The sequence below is a fragment of the Natrix helvetica genome (assembly GCF_964273705.1).
Source record: "Natrix helvetica genome assembly, chromosome: 2".
Classification (NCBI taxonomy): Eukaryota; Metazoa; Chordata; class Lepidosauria; order Squamata; family Natricidae; genus Natrix; species Natrix helvetica.
In genome coordinates, this window is record NC_138552.1 from 256,095,544 (window position 1) to 256,123,426 (window position 27,883).

At 44.7% G+C, this 27,883-nt stretch overlaps 1 protein-coding gene across 3 annotated transcripts in view; it reads left to right on the forward strand.

The window, feature by feature from the left end:
- Window positions 1-3,658: 3,658 nt before the first annotated feature.
- The window catches only part of MSH6 (mutS homolog 6), a 37,925-nt gene continuing 13,700 nt past the window's right edge, over window positions 3,659-27,883 (forward strand). The window contains exons 1-5 of one of the 3 annotated variants that reach the window (XM_081942348.1): window positions 3,659-3,787; window positions 3,979-4,150; window positions 17,886-18,088; window positions 22,804-22,979; window positions 23,552-26,102. In XM_081942348.1, the coding sequence (XP_081798474.1) occupies window positions 3,987-4,150; window positions 17,886-18,088; window positions 22,804-22,979; window positions 23,552-26,102 (3,094 nt within the window). In that variant the 5' untranslated portion in view covers window positions 3,659-3,787; window positions 3,979-3,986. Of the gene's footprint in view, window positions 3,788-3,835; window positions 4,151-17,885; window positions 18,089-22,803; window positions 22,980-23,551; window positions 26,103-27,883 lie in introns of those variants that run through there. The other 2 variants (XM_081942350.1, XM_081942349.1) reach the window with 2 other exon arrangements.

Sequence of the window (27,883 nt, forward strand, 5' to 3'; positions counted from 1 at the left end):
TCATCAATAAACCATCTTTCCAATCAGCTTCCATGTTGTTTCCAACTTCTTTCTCCCAGCTTGGAACTGAACCAGAGGGATATTTCTTCCAACAATAGTAAATAGTGAAAATAAAAAAAGAATTGCAAATGTTCCCTTACAGATGTTCTCCTGTTGCAGAAAATTAAGGGACTCAGGCTTTGGAATCAAAAGGAGCATTTTATTTGTGCAAAGGTTCAGAGCAAGAGAGCCAGAACAGACATCTAAACAGCAACTTATAGAAAAAACAGTTCTTATATATCTTTATTTTTTTTTTAACAAAATTTTATTAGTTTTGAAAAAAATAATCAGGGAAAGGGATGGTGGATAAAGTTACAAATTTTGACAGTTACATTATGCAGGAAATGGCCCTCCCCCCCATTCTCATAACTTTCATTTATTAATACATTAAATTGTTGCTACTTAGTAGTATTTTGTCAGCATGTAAACTTTTATCTTCAAATAATTTCAATCATTTTATATCAAACAGATTTTCTAGTTCATTTTTGTGATCTGAGTTTTCTCGATGTTGCCTCTTCTCCCCCCTCCAGCAGAGCTCCGGCACCTCCCGTGTCCTGTATGTCCCGTGTAGTGTCATCAGGTTTATCTAGGAGGACTTTGTTTTTTTCCATGAAGGCCTCAGCCTCCATAGTTGTATTGATTCTAACTCTCGTGTCCTCCCAGAATATTAGCATACCTTCTGGCATAAGCCATCTGAACCACACCCCTTTCTGGTATTGTTGCGGCAAACTGGGGCGATGAACCTCAATCAGCCAGAGATGGGACGTGAGACCACAAGGTGCAAGAGAAAACAGGTTTATTGATGCATCAGAGTTCAGAGCGTTAACACAGCAAAGTCTGAACTGCCCTGGGTAGGCCCAGGACAGGGGTTTTATACCCACCTGGATTCAGGGGGTTTACACAGGCGTGTTCTTCCAAGGAAAAGGAGGTGCGAGGGGAGTTTACATATTGGATTCATCATTATTGCACATTTTACAGTAATATGTTGGAAATGTACTTTTGGAAGATTACAGAAAGAGAAGTGAAAAAGTTAGCATTAGCAATCTCTCAATACTAAGGTTTATTAATACGCTAAATGGCAGTTTCATATCTTACCCAATCTGTTTCCTCCTGTGCCCAACTCGTGAAGCATGTTGCAACTTATGTTTCAGTAAGATTTGTAATACTTCCTAAGCAAGCTACAGAAGTCCTTTTAATATGCAGACTTAATTGAGCCTTTTATCAAGGAGTGTGGGGGGCTCCTATACCCATCAGGTAAGGGGGTTATCTACCTGCTGCCTCAGTATAATTTCTTCGCTAGAAGCGAATAGTTTTTTCTTTTAACTCTAACTTTCTTTGGGATTTGTTTCAGAATGGCTATTTCTCTATCCTTGTATTTTAATGCTTGCCCCCTTTGTGCACTCAGAATCTCATCTCTTGTAGTCTTTCTGAGAAATTTAATGTGAACCTCCCTTGGAACGTTGTGTGTTCTGGCATATGCTGAGTTTACCCTATAAACCAGGTCAATGTCCCACCCCATTTGTTGTCTGTCTTTTTTAATATATTCAGCCAGTAAATTTGTCATAATATCCCTCAGATCTTCATCATCAGCCTCAATTACATTTTGAAATCTGAGAAAAAAAGACATCCTTTCAAATTCCATTTTTATCTGATGGTTCTCAAGTTGTTGGTTTCCTCTCTGAACCCCCTTCACCTCCCCCCTCATCTCAGCCGTCCCCTCCTCCAAAAGTTCCAGTTTTTCCAGTTCCCCTTTTGCCTCCCAATGCCTAGGGTGATGCAGGGAGCCCCCCCGGCCGCCGCCGACACAGGGGGGTCCCCCGCTAAGCTGCCCCCTCGGCAGGAGCCCCTACAAGGCTTCCTGTGCCCCCCCAATCAAAGGGGAGCCCACCAGGAGCGCGTGGGGCGAGCAAGGCATGCCCGTCGCGAACCGCAGCCGGAACCGGAACCAGTTCTTATATATCTTTCAAAAGCAGCAGAACAGTGTTGATGGGTTCATAGTTCCTGTTACTAAATATCTTGCCTATGTTTTCCAGTAACTTTTTGTAGCTAGCTGTACTCTTGACTCATATGTGTGAACTGTGGCTGAACTTGCAGTTTGGCTTTTAACATTTCCTGTTCTTGTACATGTTTCAAAAGCAAGTTTTCATTCCTTCTTCCTGTCATGTCTTACTTTTATATCCTGATTCACTTTATGTCATGTCTTACTCCAACAGCTCCTTGGATGAAGAACAATGACAATATTTTCCACAGCCCTGGAATTGGGTTCCAATGATGCTAAAATATTTTGCCATGCAACCTTTGCCTATCTGGAAGATAATATAATGGTGTTTGTATTTATTTTAAGATTCTTTTGGGAAAGATGGATGTAATAATAACAATAATAACAATAACAACAACAATAATAATAATTGGAGCCCTTGGAGCAATACCTAAAGGACTACCTCACTATTTGAAAATTCTAAATTTACCTGACTTGAAATTCAGATTCTACAAAAAATCACCCTACTTGGAACAACTTATATCCTCCGACGTTAACAGTTCCTAGGTCCTTGGTTAGGACTCGAGCTGTTGAGCTACCAACCAGTCCCAAAGGCTGTGAATCTCATCAAAAACTAACCACATAAGGAGGAGGAGGAGGAGAGGAGGAGGAGGAGAAGACAACAATGACTTGGGGCCTTGGAGGTCTTCTAGTCCAACCCCCTGCCTAGGCAGGAAACCCTATATCACTTCAGAGAAACGTTTATCCAATCTCTTCTTAAAAACTTCTAATGTTGGAGCATTTACAACTTCCGGAGGCAAGTTGTTCCATTGATTAATTGTTCTAAATGTCAGGAAATTTCTCCTCAGTTCTTGCTGTGTTGCTTCTCTCCTTGATTCATTTCCACCCATTGCTTCTTGGTCTACCCTCAGGTGCTTTGGAGAATAGTTTGACTCCCTCTTCTTTGTGGCAACCCCTGAGATATTGGAACACTGCTATCATGTCTCCCCTAGTCCTTCTTTTCATTAAACTAGACATACCCAGTTCCTTCAACCGTTCTTCATGTTTTAGCCTCTAGTCCCCTAATCAACTTTGTTGCTCTTCTCTGCACTTTTTCTAGAGTCTCCACATCATTTTTTACATCGTGGCGACCAAAACTGAATGCTGTATTGCAAGTGTGGCATTACCAAGGCATTATAAAGCGGTATTTAACACTTGAACACGCATTTCATGTATGTTAATGTATACGACAGTTAAAAGAAAGCAGGGTGGGGCTAAAATTAGTGTTTGATGTGTGTGCTTAAATGCACATTACAATCTGTTGCTTTCTGTTGATGGAAGCCTTTTTGTGTGGAGGCAACAAACTGTCATCAAAATAACTATAAAAAGACCAGAGACTGGCACCAAAGGAGCTCCTTCCCCACCTCGCTGCTTTAGAACAGAACTCCTATTCTGCTTCCTTCCGGCGGTAAAAATAGGGGCCCGGAATGCATTTTGCCGCTGCGCTGTTTTGCTTCTATTGGGCGAAATGATCTACAACGCTCGCCATTCTGGCCCATGCAGGCGGGAAGGCAGACTATGAGAGCTGTGTAGACCAATCCAACGAGAAGCTAATTATTCCTAACCCGGAAGGGCTCGTTTTTCCCGGCTCTCCGTTACTAAAAGAGTCCTTCGATTCCAGCATAGCTAGAGAAGGCTCTTTTGGCGAGAAGCCCTCAAAAGGATCCTTTCCCGCTCGCTCGGCTTGCAACAGCGGCGCCACGCTTCTAAGTAGGGCAAAAGGCGGGCTCTTTCTTAGGCCGGAATTGCGCTGGGAGGGTCCCCTCGGAGCTGAGGGGGCGGGGACCCAGATTTCGCGCGTTGCTCAGCCAGCGTGACGGAGGAAGAGGAGGAGGAGGCGCAGAACCGCTTGCATCGTCTTCCCGGCTTTGGCTGCTGGGTTTTCCTTTCTTTTTTCCCAGCCGCCGCCATGTCCCGCCAAAGCAGCCTCCTCACGTTTTTCTCAAAGCCTGCGGAGAAGAGTCATGACGGTGGCAGCGACAGTCCCGCAAGAGACACCGAGGACCTCCCCCAGGTTTCGGCCAGTGCTCCTAGTAGCAGCCGGGGCAGGACGCCAACGCTGCCGGCGGATTGGTGAGCCCCGTGGTCCAGTGGGAAAGGCAGCCAAGGCCCTCCGGGAGGTGGTTTCGTTTCCCGGGCTTTCCCACCTTAGGCCTTATACCGTTTCCTTCCTTCTCGAGGGAAGCGCACAATGGAGTTTGGGGGCGGGGGGGGCGGGGCCTCTGATCCGCAGATGCTCTTGCTAGGCCCTTAATTCATAAGTTGACAGTTAACTTGCAACTCTTCGGAGCCTTTTCGTTGCTTGAGGGCATCGCGGCAATCGCTTGGCCCTAGGTAAAGAGCGCCGCATATCTGAGTCCAGCGTGATTTATGTCTAGGCCCAGCAAGAGTTTTGCATTTTGTTTCCGTGGCAGAAAGCAAGGGATCGGATTCTTGTGCTTCCGTTGAATACGGTAGAAAATGCTTCAGATCACACCTGCAGAGAACAGACTTGCAATTCGTCCACGAGTGCATGAGTTGACCTGGCCTTATTTGGGGTGCACACCGATTGGGGTGCATTTCAATGGCATAAAAGACGGACCGCGGTAATAATACGAGTGTCAGTGTAGCTTTTGAGACGGGAAGTATTGTACAGATTGTATTTTTTCAATTGGCCATCTTGCGAGTTGCTTAAAGTTAGCTTAATGGAACAGTGTGATCTAAAAGTGACCCACTGGAAACTAAAATATAAGAGTGGGTAGTGGTAGCATAGTATATACCAGAGGTCTTCAAACTTGGCAAATTTAAGACTTGTGGACTTCAACACCCAGAAGTCTCCATTTACCATCATTCCATTTTTTTCCCTGGGTTATGTTCATCCACTTTTCATTTTGTCTGCCTTACTAACCTTCAATCATAAATACACATAACAATTAACTGTTATAGGGCAATACATGCCCTATAGTATTAGTGTTTTTTTTAATTTTCTTATCTAGCCTAGGTTTGATGATGTGCTTATAGGGCATTTAAGTAGAAATCAGGAGACTGAGTTCTAGTTTAAGAACAACTAGCTGGATGACTTTGGACCAATCACTCAACTCTAGGCAGAAGCAGTAGAAACTACTGCCAAAAATGTTGCCAATAATTTGCATGATTGTAGTGTAATTTGCATGATTAAAGTTTTTCCAATCATCTGCCTAGCATTGAATTAACAGGAAGATTAAGAATTCATTGAAGATGATTTGAAAGCTATTTGCTATGAAATGAAAAAATCTGGTTTTTTTTTTTTTAGAATCTAAAGGTTTTTTGAGAGAGGAATTATATCCTTTTGTACTTTATTGTTTGTGTTCCAACAAAAATGTCTTCATATTCAAAAGCAAGGTGCCATTTTAGTCCTTTGGTTGATTACCTAAGTTTCAGCACAATTATTCAGGATGTTTAAAGATGTATCCTGTTGATTGCAGAAACTTGGGCCTTGGGTTTCCTATCTATCTAAAGATGCAATACAATACAATACAATAGTAGAGTTGTAAGGGACCTTGGAGGTCTTCTAGTCCAACCCCCTGCCTAGGCAGGAAACCCTATACCATTTCAGACAAATGGCTATCCAACATCTTCTTAAAGACTTCCAGTGTTGGGGCATTCACAACTTCTGGAGGCAAGCTGTTCCACTGATTAATTGTTATAACTGTCAGGAAGTTTCTCCTCAGTTCTAAATTGCTTCTCTCCTTGATTAGAGAACTGGACATGGAGGATAATAATCTTTTTCTTTCTCAGTCCTTCCTTGCTCTTTTTGTGGAAATATCATCTCTAGGAATTCACTCTCTAGTTACCAACAAATATTGACAGTTCTGTTTCTGGACACCTTCAGTGCTTATTGGATAGTTATACTGTAATGCTTTAATCAATAAAGAGATATCTGCTTCTTTTTCTTAAATATTTAAGTGACTTGGTTGAAAATGCAAAACAATAGAAAGATCTGTTTTAAGTGGCTAAAAATATTTTTTTAAACTGACATACTGAAATGCTGAATTTTAAAATTTAAATCATTTTACATTATGAGTGTAATTATGGTGTGTGTGTGTATGTATATGTATGTATGTATGTATATATATATATATATATATGTATATGTATATGTATATGTATATGTATATGTATATGTATATGTATATGAACGTCTTTGGTTGTTCGGGTTTTCTCCCGCATAGAATTGGAAGTATATTCATGACGTTTCAATGAAGTCTCATTCATCATCTTCAGGCTGGTGCTTCCAGCTTGGTGCTTCCAGGAGCAATGTGAGATCTCAGCCGGTTCCTCTTTTTAACTGCCAGTGGGGGTTTGTGCTGATTGGGTGGGAGCTTGGCTGCATTCTGATTGGGTGGAGGTGTATTCTGATTGGTAGGGGGCTTGGCTGTGCTCTGATTGGATGGGAGTTTGGCTGTGCTCTGATTGGATGGGGGCGTGTTCTGTTTGGGTGGGGGCCTGGTTGTACATACAAACACCCGCGAAAACCTCAGAAAACATATATGTGTGTGTATATATATAGATATATATATGCATACATACATACATACATACATATATATATATATATAATGTTTTCGTAGATTTTCATGGGCACAGGTATGCAGGTCTTGGCATATTCAGTTTTTTTCCCGCGTAAGATTGAGAGTATCTTGGTGACGTTTCAATGAGGTCTCACTCGCCATCTTGTTTGTTTGTTTGTTTTATTGGATTTATATGCCGCCCTTCTCCCAAAGGACTCAGGGCGGCGTACAACATTAAAAAACACATATCACAAAAGTTGAAAGGAAATTAGATAAATATCCCAAAAAACAAACCCAATTAATATGACAATAACATTTTAAAAATTAGATAAAATTAACAGGCCAGGCCGGCTTGCTGGAAAAGCTAACTTTTTAGGGCGCATCGGAAGGACCGGAGGTCAGGGATTATGCGAAGCTCCGGGGGCAGCTCATTCCAGAGGGAAGGTGCTCCCACAGAGAAGGCTCTCCCCCTGGGGGTCATCAGCCGACACTGTCTGGCCGACGGCACCCTGAGGAGGCCAACTCTGTGGGATCGTACTGGACGGTGAGAGGCTACTGGTGGCATTAGGTGGTCTCGCAGGTACCATGGGCCTAAGCCAGGGATGCGCTTTAAAGGTCATAATTAATACCTTGAATCGCACCCAGAAAACAACCGGCAACCAGTGTAGGACGCCTAAAAGGGGTGTAACATGGGAGTACCTAGGTACCCCCATGATAACACGCGGACGCATTCTGGACCAGCTGAAGCCTCTGGGTGCTCTTCAAGGGCAGCCCCATGTAGTGAGCGTTGCAGTAGTCCAGGCGAGAAAGGACGAGGGCATGAGTGACTGTGCACAGAGCATCCCGATCCAGGAAGGGGCGCAACTGTCGTACCAGGCGAACCTGGTAAAACGCCCCCCTGGTCACTGCCATCAGGTGTTCTTCTAAACTAAGACTCCCAGATTGCGGGCCCTCTCTGAGGGGGCTAAAATTTCTCCCCCTACCATCAAAGATGGGACAAGATGCACAAATCGGGATGATGGAAACCACAGCCACTCAGTCTTGGAGGGATTGAGCCTGAGCCTGTTCCTCCCCATCCAGATCCGCACAGCCTCCAGGCATTGGGACATCACATCGAGGGCATTGTTTGGGTGGTTTGGGGTAGAGATGAAAAGTTGGGTATCATCAGCATATTGATGATACCATACCCCAAAACCACGGATGATCTCGCCCAGTGGTTTCATATATATGTTGAACAGGAGGGGTGAGAGAACCGACCCCTGGGGCACCCCACAAGTGACGCGCCTGGGGGTTGATCCCTGCCCTCCAGTCAACACGAACTGTGACCGATCCGACAGGTAGGAGGAGAACCACCGTAAAACGGTGTCCCCCACTCCCAACCCCCCAAGTCGTCGCAGTAGGATACCATGGTCGATGGTATCGAAAGCTGCCGAGAGGTCTAATAGGACCAGGACAGAGGAGCAGCCCCTGTCCCACGCCCGCCAGAGATCATCGACCAATGCCGTCTCCGTGCTGTACCCGGGCCTGAAACCCGACTGAAACGGATCCAGGTAGACAGCTTCATCCAGGTACTGGGGAAGCTGACGTGCTATCACGCTCTCGACAACCTTTGCTACAAAGCGAAGGTTGGAGACCGGACAATAGTTGGCCAAAGAAGCTGGGTCCAGGGAAGGCTTCTTAAGGAGGGGCCTCATCACCACCTCCTTCAAGGCAGTGGGAAAGAACCCCTCTCTCAATGAAGCGTTGGTAATCGCCTCATGTCACCTCCTGGGAAGCTGAAACTAACCAAGAGGGGGACGGGTCCAGCACACAAACCGAAGAGGAAATCCCTGGCCACAGCAGCATCGGCAGGAGGCAGGAATCCAGCAGCAAGGGCGCGCGTCAGCTCCGGAAAGCCCCAGCAGCTAGGTGAGCACTTTTAAAAGTCGCGCCCTTTCTTCTAAGCCACACGGCGCCATTTTGAGGCCGGGAGGACCCACGTGGTCCAAGATGGCGGCGCCCAGCAGCTCGGAGGAAGCAGGAAGCCAGGCAGCTGCTAATCCAGCCAGCAGCCCCACCGGAGGGGCAGAAGAGCATTCAACCAGGTCAGTGGCCTTCCCAGAGACTGCCCATAGAAGGGGGGGAGGAAAGGCTAAGTCTAAACAGAAGCACCTCTCCCCCAGGGCAGATCCAAGGGAACGGAGGGCAGAAACCTCCCAAGCTTCCCTCCAAGTACGAGAGGCAAAGGCATCAGACGTTGGAAAGGCTCTGCAAAAAGGCAAGTGGCCACAAGAGCACCCCAGGCATGGGCACAGAGGGGCAGGCTCCAGGGACTCCCTCCCACATGGGAGCCACAGAGGAGAACCCAGCAATGCAGGCTAGGATCCCTATAGACACCTCTGGCCTTTGGGGCCCTGCTCAGGGGGGGACAATCCCCCTCCCTTTCTGCAGTGGGAGCAGCCCTGCCCACAGGATCTCCAGGTCTGGGCATTCCTCCAGCACAGGGAAGCATGGGATAGTCCCCTCCCATAGGGGCACCCAATTTCCAGGAGACGATGAGGGCCTTTCAGCAATGCATGGCAGCGGCATTCCAACAGCTACAGGGGGCCCCTCCTTCCCCTCCCAGGGCTCCTGACTACCTGGATGTTCAGGAGGAAGACTTTCCCAGTGCCTCAGCCTCATCCCAGGAGGACAGCGACCTGAAAAGTGAGGAGGGAGAGATCAGGGAGAGCAAGCTATCAGATGATGAAGGCATGCCGCCTCCCAAGCCTACATTCACCGCGTTGTTCCAGCCTTCACTGTTCAAATCTCTGCTTTTCAAGGCCAAGACAGCAGCAAAGCTACAGAGGCTCCACCTCCACGCCAGGGCTTCTCAGCGGAGAACATTTTTGATAAGCAGACCATCGAGGTGGACACGATACCTACGCCCAAGGCCTTCCTTGACCTGGTCAAGCACCAGTGGGCATCCCCCACTGCGGGCCCTTCGCCTTTATCCACAGAAGGGTCTTCTTTAACGTGGACCAGGAGATGGCGAAGACGTTGGCACAACCCTCCATCGACGCTCCGGTTGTGGCTCTGCACACAACTACCAACCTGCCAGGGGAACCAGAAGATGCCCTAAAGTTGGAGGACAAGAAGGCAGACCTCACCTTGCAGAGGGTTCATCGGGGCTGCCTGGGCGGTGAAAGCAGCCACCACAGCCTCTTTCATCAACCGTTCTTCCTTGCTGTGGCTGCAGGAGCTGCAGCAACGCACACCTATAACAGATGTCCGAGCCCATCAGAACATCAACAAGCTGGTGGCGGCCATCCAGTTTTCGTCGGATGCCACCCTAGCTGCAGCCAGGTTTGCCTCCAGGGCAATCGGTTCTTCGGTGGCTTCCCGCAGACTACTGTGGCTATGACACTGGCAGGCAGATGTCTGTCACAAGTGGCGATTCGCATCAGCTCCCTTCACAGGAGACGCCCTTTTCGGACGAGCACTGGAGCCGTTCCTAATCAAGAACAAGGACAAGAGGAAGGTCCTTCCCACCACCCCAAAGAAGGGCAGCTTCAGGACCGCACCGTACCCCAGACGCTCCTACTCCCGAGGTCAAGACTCTGGCTCCTTCTTTCGGGGTCAGGACTCCTTTAGGGGATCAGAGGCGGGGTACTCAGAGAACAGGCAGTACCAGGGGGAATTTTCTGCCAGGCAGAGATACCCAGACAGGCAACAGAGAGGCAGGCAGCAAAAGCGGCCCTTTCGAGGAGGCGGAGGGGGGCGCTCCTTCTGCAAAAACTAAGTCTAGGTCCAGCTCCTCCCCTCGGGGTGCGCTTGGCGTACTTCGCCGACCGCTGGGACCTCTCCTCCTCCGATAAGTGGGTGCAGGATACCATCAGACATGGCCTTTCGTTAGAGTTTCTGTCCAACCGCCCGAGTTTCTTCTGGATATGTCCGGTCTCTAACAACCCAACCCGGAAGCTGCTGATGCAGGAGGCCGTCCAGCACCTGTTGGAGATTAGGGCCATTCAGCTCGTGCCTCCAGAGCAGCAGGGGCAGGGACACTACTCCATCCTTTTTGTCATCCCCAAGGCTTTGGGGTGCTGGCGATCAGGCGATCCTGGATCTGAAGCGCCTGAATCGCTATATCCGATATGGGAGGTTCAAGATGCACTCTGCACTCCATATTGGAAGGGATTAGACAGGGGGACCTTCTAACATCCATAGACCTCACGGAGGCCTTCCCATTGCCAGGGAGCACCGTAGATATCTCAGGTTCTGCTACCTGGGGCACCACTTTCAGTACCGGGCCCTGCCCTTTGGGCTGCCTTCAGCCCTGAGGGTATTCACTAAGGTCATGGCGGCTCTGGCAGCACGCCTGAGACAGGTACCGGTACGCATTCAATGTTACCTAGATGACCTGTTAACTGTCATCTTCCTTTGAGGGTGCCCTAAGGGACTTAGATATCACCATGACAGTCCTGAGAGACCACGGGTTTTCGGTGAACATGGCCAAGAGCCACCTCCACCCCTCTACTAGCCTGATCCACCTAGGGGCCCTAATAGATACCCAGACGGGCACGGTCTATCTGTCACCAGAAAGACAGATAGCCCTCACGCAGCTAGCCACCTTGGTAGCCAGGGAGCACAGGTTATCCTTAGCCATCCTTTCCAAACTTCTGGGTACTATGGTCTCAGCAATTGGCGGCATCCCGTGGGCTCGCCTCCACACCAGAGTCCTCCAATGGTTCCTTTGCCTTTCCAGCGGAGGCGCATGAGCTGCTCTCAGTCCAAAGTACTTCTTCCAGCAGAGTTCGCTTCATGCCCTCTTATCCTTCTCTTCCATCCACAAACCCTTCTAGCACTGATGATGTTACCTAGTTGCATAATGAAATGTCAGCAAGAAAACTACCAAGCTCAGAGAGCATCGAGGACTCCACAGTCCTCCTCCTCTTATCCTTCTCTTCCATCCACAAACCCCACTACCTCCCAGCACTGATGATGTTACCTAGTTTGGTCCCTGTCTTGGTGGAAGTCCCCGGCGATCACAAAGGGCAAGACCTTTTGGACACCATACCACATAACGGTAACTACGGATGCCAGTCTGAGCAGGTGGGGTGCAAATCTGCAGGCTCAGATGGCGCAAGGACACTGGTCTCAGGCGGAGGAGACTCACAGCATCAACTGGCTGAAGCTCAGGGTGGTCTGCCTGGCCTTTTTACACTTCCATCGCTCAGTCAGGGGCCATCACATATTAGTCCTCACAGACAATATCACCACCAAGGCCCACATAAACAGACGGGGGGGACACCAGATTGAGGGCTCTCATGCAGGAAGCCAGGCGTCTGGGGCTGTGGGCTGAAAGGAACCTCCGGTCTCTGAGGGCAGAGCACATAGTGGGGGTGGACAACACCAGAGCTGACAGGCTCAGCCGGGCCGAAATGGACAACATGGAGTGGAGGCTGCAGCTGGCGATCTTCAAAGAGGTGGTGGAGCGCTTCGGACTCCCGGAGGTCGACCTCTTCGCCACTCCTCTCAACGCCCAGCTCCCGAGGTTCTTCTCCAGGTAATGGACATGGGGGGGGGAGTGGAAGGGGCGGATGCTCTCCAGTACCCCTGGCCCAGGGGTCTACTGTATACCTTCCCGCCTTTACCCCTGATCCCCAAGGTCATATGGAAGGTCCTGCAAGAGAGGGCGGAAGTGGTTCTGTTGGCCCCTCACTGGCCCCGCAGGTCGTGGTTTGCGGATCTCAGGTCTCTGTCAGTGGAGAGGCCCTGGAGAATTCCCCAGGAGAAGATATTCCTCAGCCAGGGGTCTCTGGAGCACCCAGACCCTCAATGGCTCCAGCTGACCGCCTGGTGCTTGAGCGGAGCATCCTGAGGAAAGACCTCTGCTCCCACAGGGTGATACAAACCATCCAGGCCGCCCTCAGACCCTCAACGGAGCGCATCTACGGTGCCACATGGCGTGCGTTCTCCTCATGGTGCAGCTCCCGGGGGCACGATCCCATCCAGACCAGGGTGCCACAGGTCTTGGAATTTCTCCAGGCGAGCCTGGATAGGGGGCTGGCTCCCAACATGATCAGGAGGCAGGTTTCAGCCATTTCATCAATTTTCCTGTGTGGCAGGAACCAGAGCTTGACTCGCCACCCCATGGTCAAGCAATTCCTTAAGGGGGCTTTCAATCTCAAACCGCCCACAGTACACAGGTACCCGTCCTGGGATTTGCACAGGGTACTGGATGCTCTGACAGGTGCTCCTTTTGAGCCTTTAAGCACTGTTTCCCTTAAGTTCCTGACCCTTAAGGTGGCCTTCCTGGTGGCTATCCCCTCCGCCAGAAGGATATCCGAACTGCAAGCGCTGTCCACCAGGGAAGATCTCTGCGTGTTCCATCAGGACAGAGTGGTGTTGCGGTTGGATCCATCCTTCATCCCCAAGGTGTGTACCTGCTTCCATCGAGCACAGGAACTGATCTTGCCCAACTTCTGTCCAGACCTTTCTCACCCATTAGAGAAGAAGTGGCACACTCTGGATGTAAGGAGAGCTCTGAGGATTTACCTCAGGAGAACCAGGCCAAGCAGGAAATCCGAAGCCCTGTTCGTTTCCTTCCAGCCGGGGACTCTGGGGAAAAACGTGACCTCCACAACCATAGGCAGATGGTTGCGATCCTGTATTGCCACTGCCTATCAGTCACAGGGCCTGTCTACGCCAGGCCGCATCACTGCTCATTCCACGTGGAGCGCAGCCACTTCTACGGCCTGGGCCACGCAGGCTTCCTTGGCCGAAATCTGCAGGGCAGCCACGTGGGCTTCCCCTTCCCCTTTTGTAAGAAACTATAAACTGGACTCCTTTGCTTTGGCAGAGGCCTCTTTCGGCTGCAGGGTGTTGCAAGCGGTCCATAGGGTGAGGGTCACGCCTCACCAGGCATGAGTTGGGGGGGCCATGTGCCTCAGGGGTCTCCCTCCCTAGGGACGTGTAGGCTTTGGTACGTCCCAGTCTGGATACTCCTCCCCCTCACTATGGAGAAAGGGCGTTGGTACTTACCTGATACACCTCTTCTAATAGTGGGGGAGGAGTATCCAGCCCCTCCCTGACAATGTTATGTTGATAAAGTGTTATGTTGACGTTTTTAAGTTATGTTGTTTGATACAATAAAAGATAATATATGTTTTAAGAAGTCTGGAGTGAATGGTACAACGAGTCGGATAGAGTTCTTTGCCGATAATTGGGTAGTACCTGGTGACCAGTGATAAGCTCCCAAAGAGCTTATCTGACTCAGTCCAATCAGTGAGAGGACAAGGTTAACCCAGTCTGGATACTCCTCCCCCACTATGAGAAGAGGCGTATCAGGTAAGTACCAACGCCCTTTCTCTCTCTCTCTCTCTCTCTCTCTCTCTCTCTCTCTCTCTCTCTCTCTCTCTCTCTCTCACTTTATCTACCTGCTCTCTCTCTCTCCCTACCTACCTACTGTATTTCTCTCCCACTCTTATCTCTCTATCTACCTATCTACTTTTTTTAAAGTTTGCCTCTTCAAAACCTTGGTGCATCTTATACTCTGAAAAATATGGTATCTTCAAGTTAAACGGATTTGGCAAAAAATATAAACTACACTAAACTAAAACAAAACTGCAAACTAAGTTTCAGAGAGAACTATCTTTGTTAAAAGCATTTCCGTATGTTTACCTGGTTTGGTCTGTTCATTATTAATAGTGATAATTGAAGATAAAAATGCACACAAATCTCTCTCACAATTAATATGAAGCTGTGGAATCCTTGGTGGCTCTCTGAACATGGTTGTTTGTTTGCAGACATTTCATTACCTGACTAGGTAACATCCTAGTTGAAGAACGAGTACAAGGTTTACTCCTTATTTATATATAGTAGCGTGCTTTGCCAGTATTGGTGGGGATTTGTTTTTGTCCTTGGTAATTCCTTATTTAAGGTATTATTTTCTGTTTGATTGTTGAGCATCAATCCCTGCTCATCTGGGTTTAGGCTCTGGAGAGAATACATTCTGATATTTTTGTTTCCTTCTTAGCATTTTCATTGTTTGTTTTTCTTGGTTACCAGTGTGAGAGGACACAACCACTATTTATTGGGTAATTGAATGTTTTTACTTATAACAAGGTACACGGTTGCCATCTGTGAAAATTAGAGAAGAGGAAAAAGCAAACAATGGATTCTGAATTTCTAGAATGTCTTCATTAATTGTAGAATTAATGGCTTGTATAAATATTTAGGTACAAAAAACCCTATGAAAGGTATACTATGTCAATATCAGTTATACGTTTTTGGAGAAAAAGGTACTTTGTATTTTTTTGTGCTTTTGTAGGATACAATTTAGATAGTGAAATTTATACAAGTTAATAAAAGTTTTTTGACTCTTAATGCCATACCTTTGTTTCCTACATTTACTACTACTACTATGGTTCATTGTACAATCAGTAGATGTTCAGATTGGAATTGGCATTTTTATGTTGGTTGTACAAGCAGCCAGATGTTTAGACTGGATTTGGCATTTTCATCCACCTATCCAGTGAACCTGGGATAAGCAGATATTCTTTTTTGATGGTGTTGAAGCTATCATTGCAGGATGTAAGCTGTTCCAAGTAAAGCCTTGCTGTCTTCTCAATTCTTGCTTTTTATGCATGCTTCAGTACATCATCTTCACTGTCCTCCAGATATTCTTCCAACACCCTTTTCAATCTGTACAAAGCCCCAGCCACAGCTTCTACATGCTTCTTGATTATATCCCAAAGCAAAGTGAAACATGTTAGTGTAATAACATTGCTTTTATTGAACATAAAAATTTCACTTTTGACATATTAGATATTCCTGCAGTAAGTAAACCTAGGAAGTTGCGAATAACCAATGAATGATATTTCTATTGATGGCCAAGGGCCAACCCTGAGTTCCTTTACCTGGCACAAATGGGTCAATTATTTCTAGAGTCAAGAAAAGAGAAATTCAAACACTTTTTTTCCATGCAGCAGCAAAGGGGCACCTCTGCTGACATTTCAGCAGAAAAAAAGAGGCTCTGAATCGGGCTTACATTAGACTTGTGTTACCTTGCACAAGGTTACAATTTCATTCATTGATTATTTGCCACTTCCTGGGTTTACTTACATGTACAATCACCTGTAGCATGTTCCATCCCATAATCTTAGCATGATCTATATATTGTCTAATTATTTAGGGTAGTGTTTTTAGTATGCTAATAATAAACTTTGTTCACCTTTGGATCCTTTGCCCACTGCTTGTGTGGTTACATTGTTGACTTCTGCTGGCAAGCTTCAGTTTATCTAGTACATATTCACTGTGGAGTTACTTGTGTCATAGCTCTGATTGGAGCTCTTTATAAGCTGAAATTAAAGTACCAGGTCTTCGTTATAGTTCAGTAAGGCTTGATAAATCTTTATTCTGATCTGTTGATAAATCTGTTAGATTGATTCATAATTGCCTAAATGAGAATGTTTATAAATGCCTTTATTGTGGAGTACCACAGCAATATCCTGGGTTGTGTCCCATTCAACATTTTTATTAATGAAGTGGATAATGAGACTGGGGATAATTACCAAACTTACATATAATACAGTACAAACTAGGAGACGTGGCAAACATTTTAGAAGAGAAAGAGAATTCAAAAAGATCTAGACAGACTTGAGTAGTTAACTGAAATAAAATTTAAAGGGAACAATGTAGTGTTTAACATTTGGGTAAGAAAAATGAAACAAATATAAGATAGAGAGGCCTAGCTTTGCAGGAGCTGAGTGTTTTACTAGATAATAAGTTGAACATGTGCCAGCAGCATATTGCAGCTCCTAAAAAGGTGAATGTTGTTTTGGGATGTATTAGCATGACCTTACACTAAATGCAAAAACTGACTCTAGGACAACGATGGCGAACCTTTTTTTGGCTCGCGTGCCACAAATGGGGGAGCGTAGGGGGGGTCGTGTGCGGGCGTGCTGCACCCATAATGCAATGCTCGACCCCCAATGCGCATGCGCGCACAACAGGCACGACCCCCCCCCCATTTTGACATGTTTTTTTCGCCCTCCCCAGGCTCCAGAGGCTTTATAGGAGCCTGGGGAGGGCGAAAAGAGCCTCCCACGCCCCCCCCCCCCCGGAGGCCCTCCGGAGGCTTCAGGGACCGTCCAGAGGCTTCCCTAAAGCCTTCGGAACGCTTAAAACGACCCTCCGAGCAAACCGGAAGACTTCCGGTTTGCTCAGAGGATCGTTTTGAGTGCTCTGAAGGCTTCAGGAACCATCCGGAAGCTTCCCTGACGCATTTGGAGCACTTAAAACGATCCTCCGAGCAAACCAGAAGTCACTTCCGGATTGATCGGAGGGTCGTTTTAAGCGTTCCGAAGTCTTCAGGGACCATCCGGAGGCTTCCCTGACGGATTTGGAGCACTTAAAACGACCCTCCGAGCAAACCGGAAGTGACTTCCGGATTGATCGGAGGGTCGTTTTAAGCGTTCCGAAGTCTTCAGGGGAGCCTCCGGATGGTCCCTGAAGCCTTCGGAGCGCTCAAAACGACCCTCTGAGCAAACCGGAAGTGAGGGAAGCCTCCGGATGGTCCCTGAAGCCTCTGGAGGGCCTCCGGTGGGGCGGGGAGGCTCTTTTCGCCTTCCCCAGGCTCCTATAAAGCCTCTGGAGCCTGGGGAGGACGAAAAATGGCTTTAAAAAAGGGTGGAATCAGCTGGCCAGCGCGCGCATGCGCGCTGGCCAACTGACAGGGCAGCACCTCGTGTGTCCTGACAAATGGCTCAGGTGCCATAGTTGCCTCGTGTGCCCTGACAAATGACAAATGGTGCCATAGGTTCACCATCACTGCACTAGGAAAAAAGAAGCAAAAACCAGGTCTAAAAAATAGCTAAAAGGGATCTTTACCAAAGGTTATGAATGCTGAGGCCTAACAGAATTGTTTCATTTGGGAGTCATAATCTTGGAAAATTTCAGGCTATATGGAAAATTATTGCATTTTAGTTTTTAAATTAGAAACTATAGTTCTGGTCTAATGATTTTAAGAAAACATTTATCAAAAATAGGACCTATAAATTCTAATTCCTAAACCTTAATTAACAAAAATAAACTTTTTTATTTATAGATACGGCATAGATACAATTCTGAAAGATGGAATGTGCAAAGGCACATTTCTCTGCAAATCTTTAAAGGAGCCATGTAATTTCCCAAAATCATGTAGCATTGGCAGAGAGCAGTTGGGGGATCCTAGAAAACATTCAAATGCTTCAAAGAATTGCAAGCTAGTTAGACTTACTTATAAATTAAATTACCTTTATTTTTCTCTTTTTTTGCAGTGACTTCAGTGACTTTTCACCTGGTGATTTAGTTTGGGCCAAACTTGAAGGCTACCCGTGGTGGCCATGCCTTGTGTATGCACACCCAACAGAAGGATCCCTTTTAAGGGGGAGAGGAAGAGCATCCCGTATCCATGTACAATTTTTTGAAGATGACCCTTCAAGGGGCTGGGTTAGCATTAGATATATAAGGCCATATAAAGGTAAGAGATGCAGTAACAGAATATTACAGCTGAAGTTAGATGTATTTGCACTTAATGCTGTTATTTGCTTCATCTTGATAGCTAACAGACAAAGAAAAAAAAACACCTTTGTTCTTTAATTGGGAAAAAGGTATGATAGATTTCCTGGGAAGTATGGCAAACTGAAGATGGCTCTGGAGTGGAGCCAACAACTGTGACGGAAAGAGGAGCCACTGAATGAGTCGACTGCCTGAACACTCTGGATTAAAGAGAGGACCTGGGATCACCCATAGTGCTTCATGTAGATGTTTCCAGTGACGCACCATAAATGATCAGCCTTTTAGAGCTTTGGAAGCTGGTAGAATCAGCTTTGCCCAAGCTGCATAAGGACTCTTCCAAAGGGACACTGAGTTTCTTAATTACTTTCTCTAGAAATAGATTGTACAGTGTTTTTTGGATTTAAGAACCTTCAGAAGATAAGTTTTATTACATTCAGTTATTTTCTTTCAATCCTCAGTGAAAGAAGTTTTATGTAATTTTAAAATGTTTTTTTTAATTTGGAAATAAGCAGCAATGGGGTTATTAGAACATTGATTTTAGAAAGTTTTTAAACATATTAAGAGGTTAGATTAACTAGCAATATGATTTTGAAATAATTATAAGAACACTTCTTGTTCTTGGCTTGCTTAAAATCTTATTAAACTATATGAAGACTTTGAATTTATGTATGAAATTTTTTTCTCTGAAAGAATGTGGATTAGAACAAAATACAGGAGGAGATTTTGAAGTTGTTGAAATTGTATTTGTCTTGGTGAAGGGAGAGGTAATTTTTTTGGTGTGTGTGTGCGCACACACACACATACTTTTTTAAAACATTTTTTCCTGTTCCCCTTCTTTCTTCCTCTGCACTTTTTTGTATTTTTCTTAGTTTGTGTTAGCTTTTATACTTGTATTTTTAAGCTTAAATAAAAATTATTTTTTTAAGAAGAAAAAGGTACGACAGAAAATATTAAACTGATTTTGCTTTTCCATTAAAGTAGAAAAACAACTATTGTTTGAACAAGATTTCATTCAACTGCCATCTGGTTTTCCTACATAGATTTCTACGCATCTGTTTACAAGTAGTACAGAAAAAATAGCCGGGTTTAAAACATTTTTCCTAAATGTAGTATATATAGCATGGCACTTGAAGGAGAGGCAAGTAAAGTGGGCTTAAACATTGGGGAAGACAAGACCAAGCTGATGCAAGTTGGCAGTGTTCAAGACAACATCCCAATAACATTAGGAGGACAGGCCTTAAAATTTGTGGAACAATTCAACTAGTTTGGTAGTATCATAGATACAGATGGGGGAACAGAAGCAGATGTGAAATGCTGAATAGGCAAAGCAACTGCTGTCTTCCAACAAATGCACTTAATATGAACCATGTCTACCATAAACACAACAACCAAGATCAGAGTATTTAAGCCATTGTTACACGGACTGCCCTATATACCGATGAGACCTGGAAATTACAACAAGAATTATTCATAAGTTCAATGTCTTCTAAAAACATTGCCTCAGAAGATTTCTTCATATCTCATATTGGGACCAAATGAGGAAATTCTAAATAGAAGGAATTCCTGAAAACTCTCTGAGATAGTGACAGAACGAAGAAAGGCTTTGCTGGACACCTGTTCCACACGAGTGAGCAATGTCTAGCAAAGACTGCAATCAGATACTAACAGATGGTTGGAGAAAAAGAAGGAGGCCAAAGAAAACCTGGTGCCAAACATTTCAGGAAGACCTGAAAAACATCAATCTTAAATGAAAGGATGCGGAGACTGTAGCTGCTGATTGAGAACTATGGAGTATCCTTGTAACCCAATGTGCTTAGCACAGGATGTGAAAAATAATGAATAAATTTATTTCTTCATATGTTGAGATTGTAACGTTCATAATTGTGAGCTAGCATGATTACATCTTGTGGCATCAACTACGCTATAATGTCTATTCAAAAAATCTAAGCTGGTTTGTATCTGGATAGTACCGGAGGCATTTATAGGATTGGAGGACGTTCTCCATAGTAAGGGGAGGAGTATCCAGGATGGGTTGACCTTGTCCTCTCCTGATTGGACTGAGTCAGATAAGCTCTTTTAGCCACGCCTTGGTCACCTTGGTCAAGTCTATCACAGCGCATTCTACACAAAGCGCGGCCACTTTGGAGGCCTGGGCCACGCAGGCCTCACTATCTGAGATCTGTAGGGCAGCCATGGGGTCTTCCCCCTCACCATCGTGAGGAATTACAAGTTGGACTCCTTTGCTTCTGCGGAAGCCTCATTCGGACGTAGGGTGTTGCAGGCTGTTCACAAGGCAGGGGAGAAGTCTCACCAGGCATAAATTTACTCAAATCTTCTGTAACCTTCCCTAGGGACGTGTAGGCTTTGGTATGTCCCATCCTGGATACTCCTCCCCTCACTATGGAGAAAGGGCGTTGGTACTTACCTGACACGCTTCTTCTCATAGTGGGGGAGGAATATCCAGCCCCTCCGATATGGGTATGTTGCGAAATTATGTTGTTTGTTGAACTGTTCTGTTGAAGTAATAAAGGTTTGAAACTAAAATAAAGTCTAGAGTGGATGATACAGCGAGGATAGAGTTCTTTGCCAATAACTGGGTGGAGCCTGGTGACCAAGGCGTGGCTAAAAGAGCTTATCTGACTCAGTCCAATCGAGAGGACAAGGTCAACCCATCCTGGATACTCCTCCCCCACTATGAGAAGAGGCGTATCAGGTAAGCATCAATGCCCTTTTTCATCAAAATGATAAAAGTAATACTGTACCATTATGTCAAAGGCTCCATCCCTTTTGTATGTTTGTAGAGTATCATAGTGCATGTACAAAAAAGTGGGCCTCGTGGCATTACACTGCTTTTGTCATCTGATCCTCCTTGCAGATTTTTGTGGTTGATACTTTAAAAGAAGACAAGTAAGAGTGTGGGCTAGGCAGGGGGATGGAGGGATCATGTTATCTAATAACCAGGTTGTCATGATTGACTCCAGGGATTCTTTTCTTTTATGACCATCTGGTGGAAGACTGGTTTGGAAGCATTCTAATATGGTCAGAAGAAACGGTGCAAATTCCACAAACTAATTCCCATGTGATTGTTTGAAAAAAAATTGCTGGCTTGTGTAGGAACATGCAGATAACTTTATTTTTATGGAGGTAAAGAAATACCTACTTTGAATGGATTTTATAGTTAGGCATGAAAGAAGGGGTCTTCCAGAATTATTTCAAGCCATTTCTAGAAATAAAATGAGAAAATCATGACCAAAACCATCTGTCCCCTCTGAAAAAAGAAAGAAGAATAGAGAATGTTCCTACTCTATTACAGAACCTGAGATCTAGATGAAGTGTCAGGCAGGATCAGTCCTACCATGTTTTCCCGAAAATAAGTCCTATCCTGAAAATAAGATCTAGTTTTATTTTTACGTCTGCATCTAATATAAGCTCTACCCCATAAATAAACCTTAGTTAAGACCCCGCCCATTCCGTCCCCATGTCTGGTGGTATGAGGTGGGGCGAGGCGCATGCATAAATGTGAAGTAGGAGTTGGGAGGGTGGAGCTGCTCCACGTGCCCTGCACCTGCTTATCTTAAGATCACTGCAGCCAGACCTCTCATGCCCCAACATCTGTTGCGCTGCTGCCTGACCAGCCGGATGCCACGTGGCGTATCATGCCATTGCTGCTGCTCGCGGCTGGATGCCACGTGATTCCACCACTTGTAGGATGCCTTGTGGTGCGTTGCGCAGCAGGAAGCCACATGGCTCCTTGTGCTGGTGCTGCATAGAGCGCATGCAATGCGCCACGCAGCCTGCAAACAGTGGCACTGATGCGATGAGCTGTGCAGCACCTGTCATGAGTGGGGACATCAGCATGATGCAACACATGACATCTGGCAGCAAGTGGCAGCAGAAGTCAGGCAGAGGTGCAACAGGTATTATGTGGGAGGTCTCATTGTGGTGGTCCTAAGGTAAGCGGGTAAAACATCTCCCGAAAATAAGACTTGGTGCATCTTTTGGAGGCAAAAAATAGTATAAGATTGGGTCTTATTTTTAGGGGAACATGTTAGATAGCCTTTAAAAGAGAAGACTTATCCAAACTTAAGTAGACTAGCAAAATGCAATCCAGACTAATTAGGCTTGCTTTGTTTTGCTTTCTCCTGCTCTCATCTTCAAGCCTAAAAAATGATGGTATATGTTAAAATGTGTTCAAAATGTCTCATACTCTTAAACAATGTGTGCTCTTCGTGGTCAGCTGGTAGAAGAGACTTATGATTGATTCAGAGCCATTTTTCTTTTACTGCTGTTATCTACTCTTCCCTTTCAGCTTGTAGATTCTACTTGCTTTATGTTTGCATCTTCCGGAGTGTAAAGAACACAGTTGGTTTCCATAGTTCAATTACTGTATAAATTTGATAAAACACTCTGAACTTTTAAAGCTACATTTGAGTTCTATAATAGTTTTAATGTGTGCTAAATAGAAAGCAGGAGCCCTGCCAGAGAGATAAATGATTGAATTAGGGATTCAAACCAGAGTTTCTCCTGGCTCTCTTGTGTTTCAGTAATTTCAAAAAGAGATTTCAAATAGCTTAGATTCAGTAGTATTAAATGAAGATATTGAAAGTTAAAACATAGGATGGACTTAGAAAAAAAGAAATCTGAATAACCAATCTTTCTATTCCCTTTATTTTAAAGGTTCTTCAGGTAGAGACACCCAGAGGGGAGGTATGTTTTACAGTTCAAGACCTGAAATTAAAAGAGCAATGGAACTGGCAGATGCTGCTATGAGAAAGGATAAAAGTGAACGACTAGGTCTAGCTGTGTGTGACAAACCTTCAGAAAGTGAAGAAGAGGAGGAAGAAGAAATGGAGGTAATTTTTGTTTCAATCGTAGCTTTCAGAAATATTAGGAGAAATATTTTTTTCTTCATTTCTCAGGATACATTTTTATGTGAATGCACCTTTGTCTTTTTTTTAAAAAAAAAGTTTCCCAAAGTCATATATCGATGGAACTCTTGAGTTCCTTTCTAAACAAAAAATAAAACATAATATCTAATCAATTCAGTTAAAAGAACCAAATTGAATTCCCTGTGAAAACATCAATACATCCCCTGCACTTGTCTTGAAGAAAGTCCGGTAGATAAATTATTTTATCTTTTGAGCTTCATATTTATTATTTAAGTTGAGATTGGATATGATTGATTGGTTAGTGTAGAAAAATGTGGGCTGTTATCTTAGACTGATAAAGCTGTATAGTTTTCCTTTATTGGTTATACATTTGTCTTAGCAAGTAAAGAACATTGATCCACTCATTTGTTTACAAATAGGAGATTGGGGAAAGGATCAAGTTTTTGCAAGTTGCAAAGTTGAAGTATTAGACTGCTAATTATCAGCTTGTCTTTAAAATATCTCTTTTTTATATTTCTTGGCTTTTTTGCCTTAAGCAGGTGAGTGATGAAGGTGATGATTTCGACACAGAAGTAAAAAGTAGAAATAAAAGGATAACTAGACAAAAGCATTCTGATGGAAAAGCCAAAAAAAGAAAGATTTTCATAGATTCAGACACAGAAAATGAGGGTTCGGATGTGGAATTTCAGCCGGATGAAGTTAGCAGTGATGAAAATAGTATTGAAATATGTGACAATGAAACTTCTGAATCTGAAACTGTCCCTCAAAAGAAGAATTCTGTTAAAGTACTTACTAAACATTCTCCTAAACAAGTGCAGGAAAAGGCATGTAAATCCCCCCAAGAGGTTAATTTTAAAAACAACTTCTCTGAAACACCCAATAGGGAAATCTATCCTGACTTCATGCAAAAATTAGCATCTTATGCAGCTCCTGAAAGTTTTGATTTTCGATCAAGCATTAATGGAGGAGCAGTCGGAGGGGGAGGAGGAGATGGTAATCCAACCGTATGGGAGCATGAAAAAATAGATTGGCTTCAGGATGGTAAAAGAAAGGATGGTCATAGAAGACGACAAAATGATCCAGATTATGACCAAAGTACTTTATTTGTGCCAGAGGATTATCTTAAAAACTGCACTCCAGGAATGCGGAAATGGTGGGAGTTGAAGAGTCAAAATTTTGATGGTGTGATTTTTTATAAAGTTGGAAAATTTTATGAATTATATCATATGGATGCTGTTGTTGGTGTAAATAAGCTTGGATTGGTATTTATGAAAGGCACTTGGGCTCACTCAGGTTTTCCAGAAATGGCATTTGATAGATTTGCCAATGTCTTAATCCAAAAAGGTCATAAAGTTGTACGAGTCGAGCAGATGGAGACTCCCGAGATGATGGAAGCACGGTGTAAATCTTTGACACACCCAACAAGATTTGACAGAGTTGTGCGCCGAGAAATATGCAGGATAATTTCCAAAGGCACACAGACCTACAATATTCTTGATGGTGACTATTCAGAGACCCACAACAATTACCTTCTTTGCATAAAAGAAAAAACAGATGATTCTGTTGGCTTGCATCGTACTTACGGAGTTTGCTTTGTTGATACAACAGTTGGGAAGTTTTATATTGGCCAGTTCCCGGATGACCGTCATTGTTCTAGGTTTAGAACACTTCTGGCTCATTATACTCCTGTACAGATACTTTTTGAGAGAGGAAACCCCTCTGCAGAAACACAAAAGATACTTAAAGGCTTAATCTCTTTTACTATTCAAGAAAGCTTGACTCCTGGTTCTCAGTTCTGGAATGCATCTAAAACTTTAAAAACTCTTATTGAAGAAGATTATTTTCAGAACAAAGAGAATACAAATAGTGGAATCACTCTGCCCCCAGTAATCAGATCCATGACTGCAGAAAATGATTCACTTGGACTTACTCCTGCAGAAAACAGGGAACTTGCTCTCTCTGCTCTAGGCAGTTGTGTATTCTACCTTAAAAAATGTATAATTGACAAGGAACTTCTATCAATGGCAAATTTTGAAGAATACATTCCTGTAGATGTTGATATAGTTAACAGAACCAGATCAAGTAGTGTGTCTGAGAAAACAAACCAGCGCATGGTACTAGATGGGGTAACACTAGCAAACTTGGAAATACTGCAGAATGCAACCAGGAGTTCAATAGAGGGCACGTTATTGGAAAAAATGGACACTTGTTGTACACCTTTTGGAAGAAGACTCCTGAAGCAATGGCTTTGTGCACCATTATGTAATCCTTGTGCCATTAACGATCGCCTGGATGCAGTTGAAGATCTCCTAGCTGAGGCTGCTAAAATGTCTGATATCCGTGATCGTCTCAAAAAGCTCCCAGATCTTGAAAGGCTTTTGAGCAAAATTCACAGTATTGGATCTTCTCTTAAGAACCATAACCATCCAGACAATAAGGCTATTTTATATGAGGAGGCTAGGTACAGCAAGAAAAAGATTATAGATTTCTTATCTGTACTGGAAGGATTTAACATAATAATTGACATTCTCTCAATGTTGGAAGATACCGTTGGTGGCTTTAAGTCTAAAATACTAAAACAAATAACAACAGTGAAATCAAAAAATCCGGCAGGCTGCTTTCCAGACTTGAAAGCAGAACTTAAAAGATGGGATTCTGCCTTTGATCATAGCGTAGCACGGAGGACAGGTGTGGTTAATCCAAGAACTGGTTTTGATTCCGATTACGATCAAGCTTTAGCAAATATCAGTGAAATTGAGGAAAATCTTCGTCAGTATTTGGAAAAACAACGCAAAATACTTGGTGTCAGAGCCGTGATGTATTGGGGAGCAGGCAGAAACCGTTACCAAATGGAGATTGCAGAAACTGCTGTGCCTCAGGATTTGCCTGATGAATATATCATGAAGTCCAGTAGAAAGGGCTATAAACGTTACTGGACAAAAGACATAGAGATGATGTTAAATGAAATTATCAGTGCTGAAGAACGGAGAGATTCAGCACAAAAAAATTGCATGAAAAGATTATTCTATGACTTCGATAAAACCAGAAAAGATTGGCAAACTGCGGTGGAATGCATTGCTGTTCTAGGTAAGTTGTCTTCTGTGTAGAAGTAGAATCACATTGGCAGATCTATGTAACTTTGATTGGGACTATCCAAAAGTGCTCACAGGATTATTTATTAAGAAAAAATAATTGTACAATTACGATGAGTTTGGTTTTTTATTGTAATATCTCAGCCATCAAAGTAACCATTATATGTTCTGCATAGCTTTGAGACTACTTCAGCTGTAGTCTCAGATACAAAAGTTTAAGCTATATGACATAAATTTTCATCAAAGATCTACAGTACTGTGCAAAAGTTTTAGGCAGGTGGGAAAAAATGTAAACAAAGAATGCTTTCAAAAATGGAAGTGTTAAACATTTATGTTCATAAATGAATAAAATGCAGTGAGTTAACAAAAGAGAAATCTAAATCAAATCAATATTTGGTGTGCCTTCCAAACAGCAGCAATTCTTCTAGGTACACTTGCACACAATTTTTGAAGGAACTCGGCTGGTAGGTTGTTCCAAACATCTTGAAGAACTAGCCACAGATCTTCTGTGGATGTAGGCTTTCTCCAAAGTTGGTGGAGACAGCGGTCATGCATGGATTAACTCAGCCAGTAACCAATAGAACTGAGTCTACCAAAGTGATGTCATCGCCTCTGAGGAGTGTTCTCCCGCTTTTTTAGACTCAGTTCGATCGGAACTGGCTGTGCTAATTGCTCTCTCCTCAACTTATCTATCTTAATCTATTTTAATTGGCTTCTCCTTTGAAAAGTTTTACTTCTAAATTCCTTGTGAAGGACAGATCGTCGATAATAGCTCCTCTCGGAGCCAGGGCTCTCAATTAGCCCCAGGGCTTTCCTGAAAGGGACTGCTAGGGTTTCTTTGGAGGCTTTCAGCCTCTTGGCTTCGCTTGCAGCTTGCAAAGGCTTCCCTGGACGCAGCGCTGCCTAGCACTGGCCGTTGGAGGCTCCACTTAGCACTGCCGCCTCTGCTGGCTCTCCCTCACTGCCACCGCCGCCAGGAAAGCACAGCCGCCGCCGCCAGGAAAGCACAGCCGCCGCTATTAAGCGCTACTGCCGCCGCTAGACCGCCGCTGCTGCCGCCATTGCCTCCGCAGCTCCTCAGGGCCCTCACCGCCCTCGTTCCTTCCGCGGCCTCAGCTACCCCGTGTTGCCCGGCCCATAGGCTCTGTAGCCCCTGGAGGCTTCGGTCGCCCAGGTTTTGGAGTTCTTGCAACAGGGGCATGACCACTGTCTCCCACCAACTTTGGAGAATGGGGCGTTGGTTCTTATCTGATATGCCCCTTCTCTGGGCAGGTGGAGACAGCGGTCATCCCTACCCTTTCAGGCTCTGACCAAGTTCGTAGAGGGAGATCTGGGAGAAATGCTGGACCATCAAGGGATTGAGAGCAATCGAATAGCACACAGCAGTCTACTTATTTCCTTCGTCAAGAAAGCGGGAGGACACTCCTTAGAGGCGATGACATCACTTTGGTAGACTCAGTTCTATTGGTTACTGGCTGAGTTAACCCATACATGACAGCTGTCTCCACCTGCCCAGAGAAGGGGCGTATCAGGTAAGAACCAACGCCCCATTCTCACATCCTTCTGTCTCTTCATGTAATCCCAGACACACTCGATGATGTTGAGATCAGGGCTCTGTGGGGGCCATGCAATCACTTCCAGTACTTCTTGTTCTTCTATACGCTGAAGATAGTTCTTAATGACTTTGGCTGTATGCTTGGGGTCGTTGTCCTGCTGCAGAATAAATTTGGGGACAATCATACTCCTCCCTGATGGTATTGCATGATGGATAAGTAT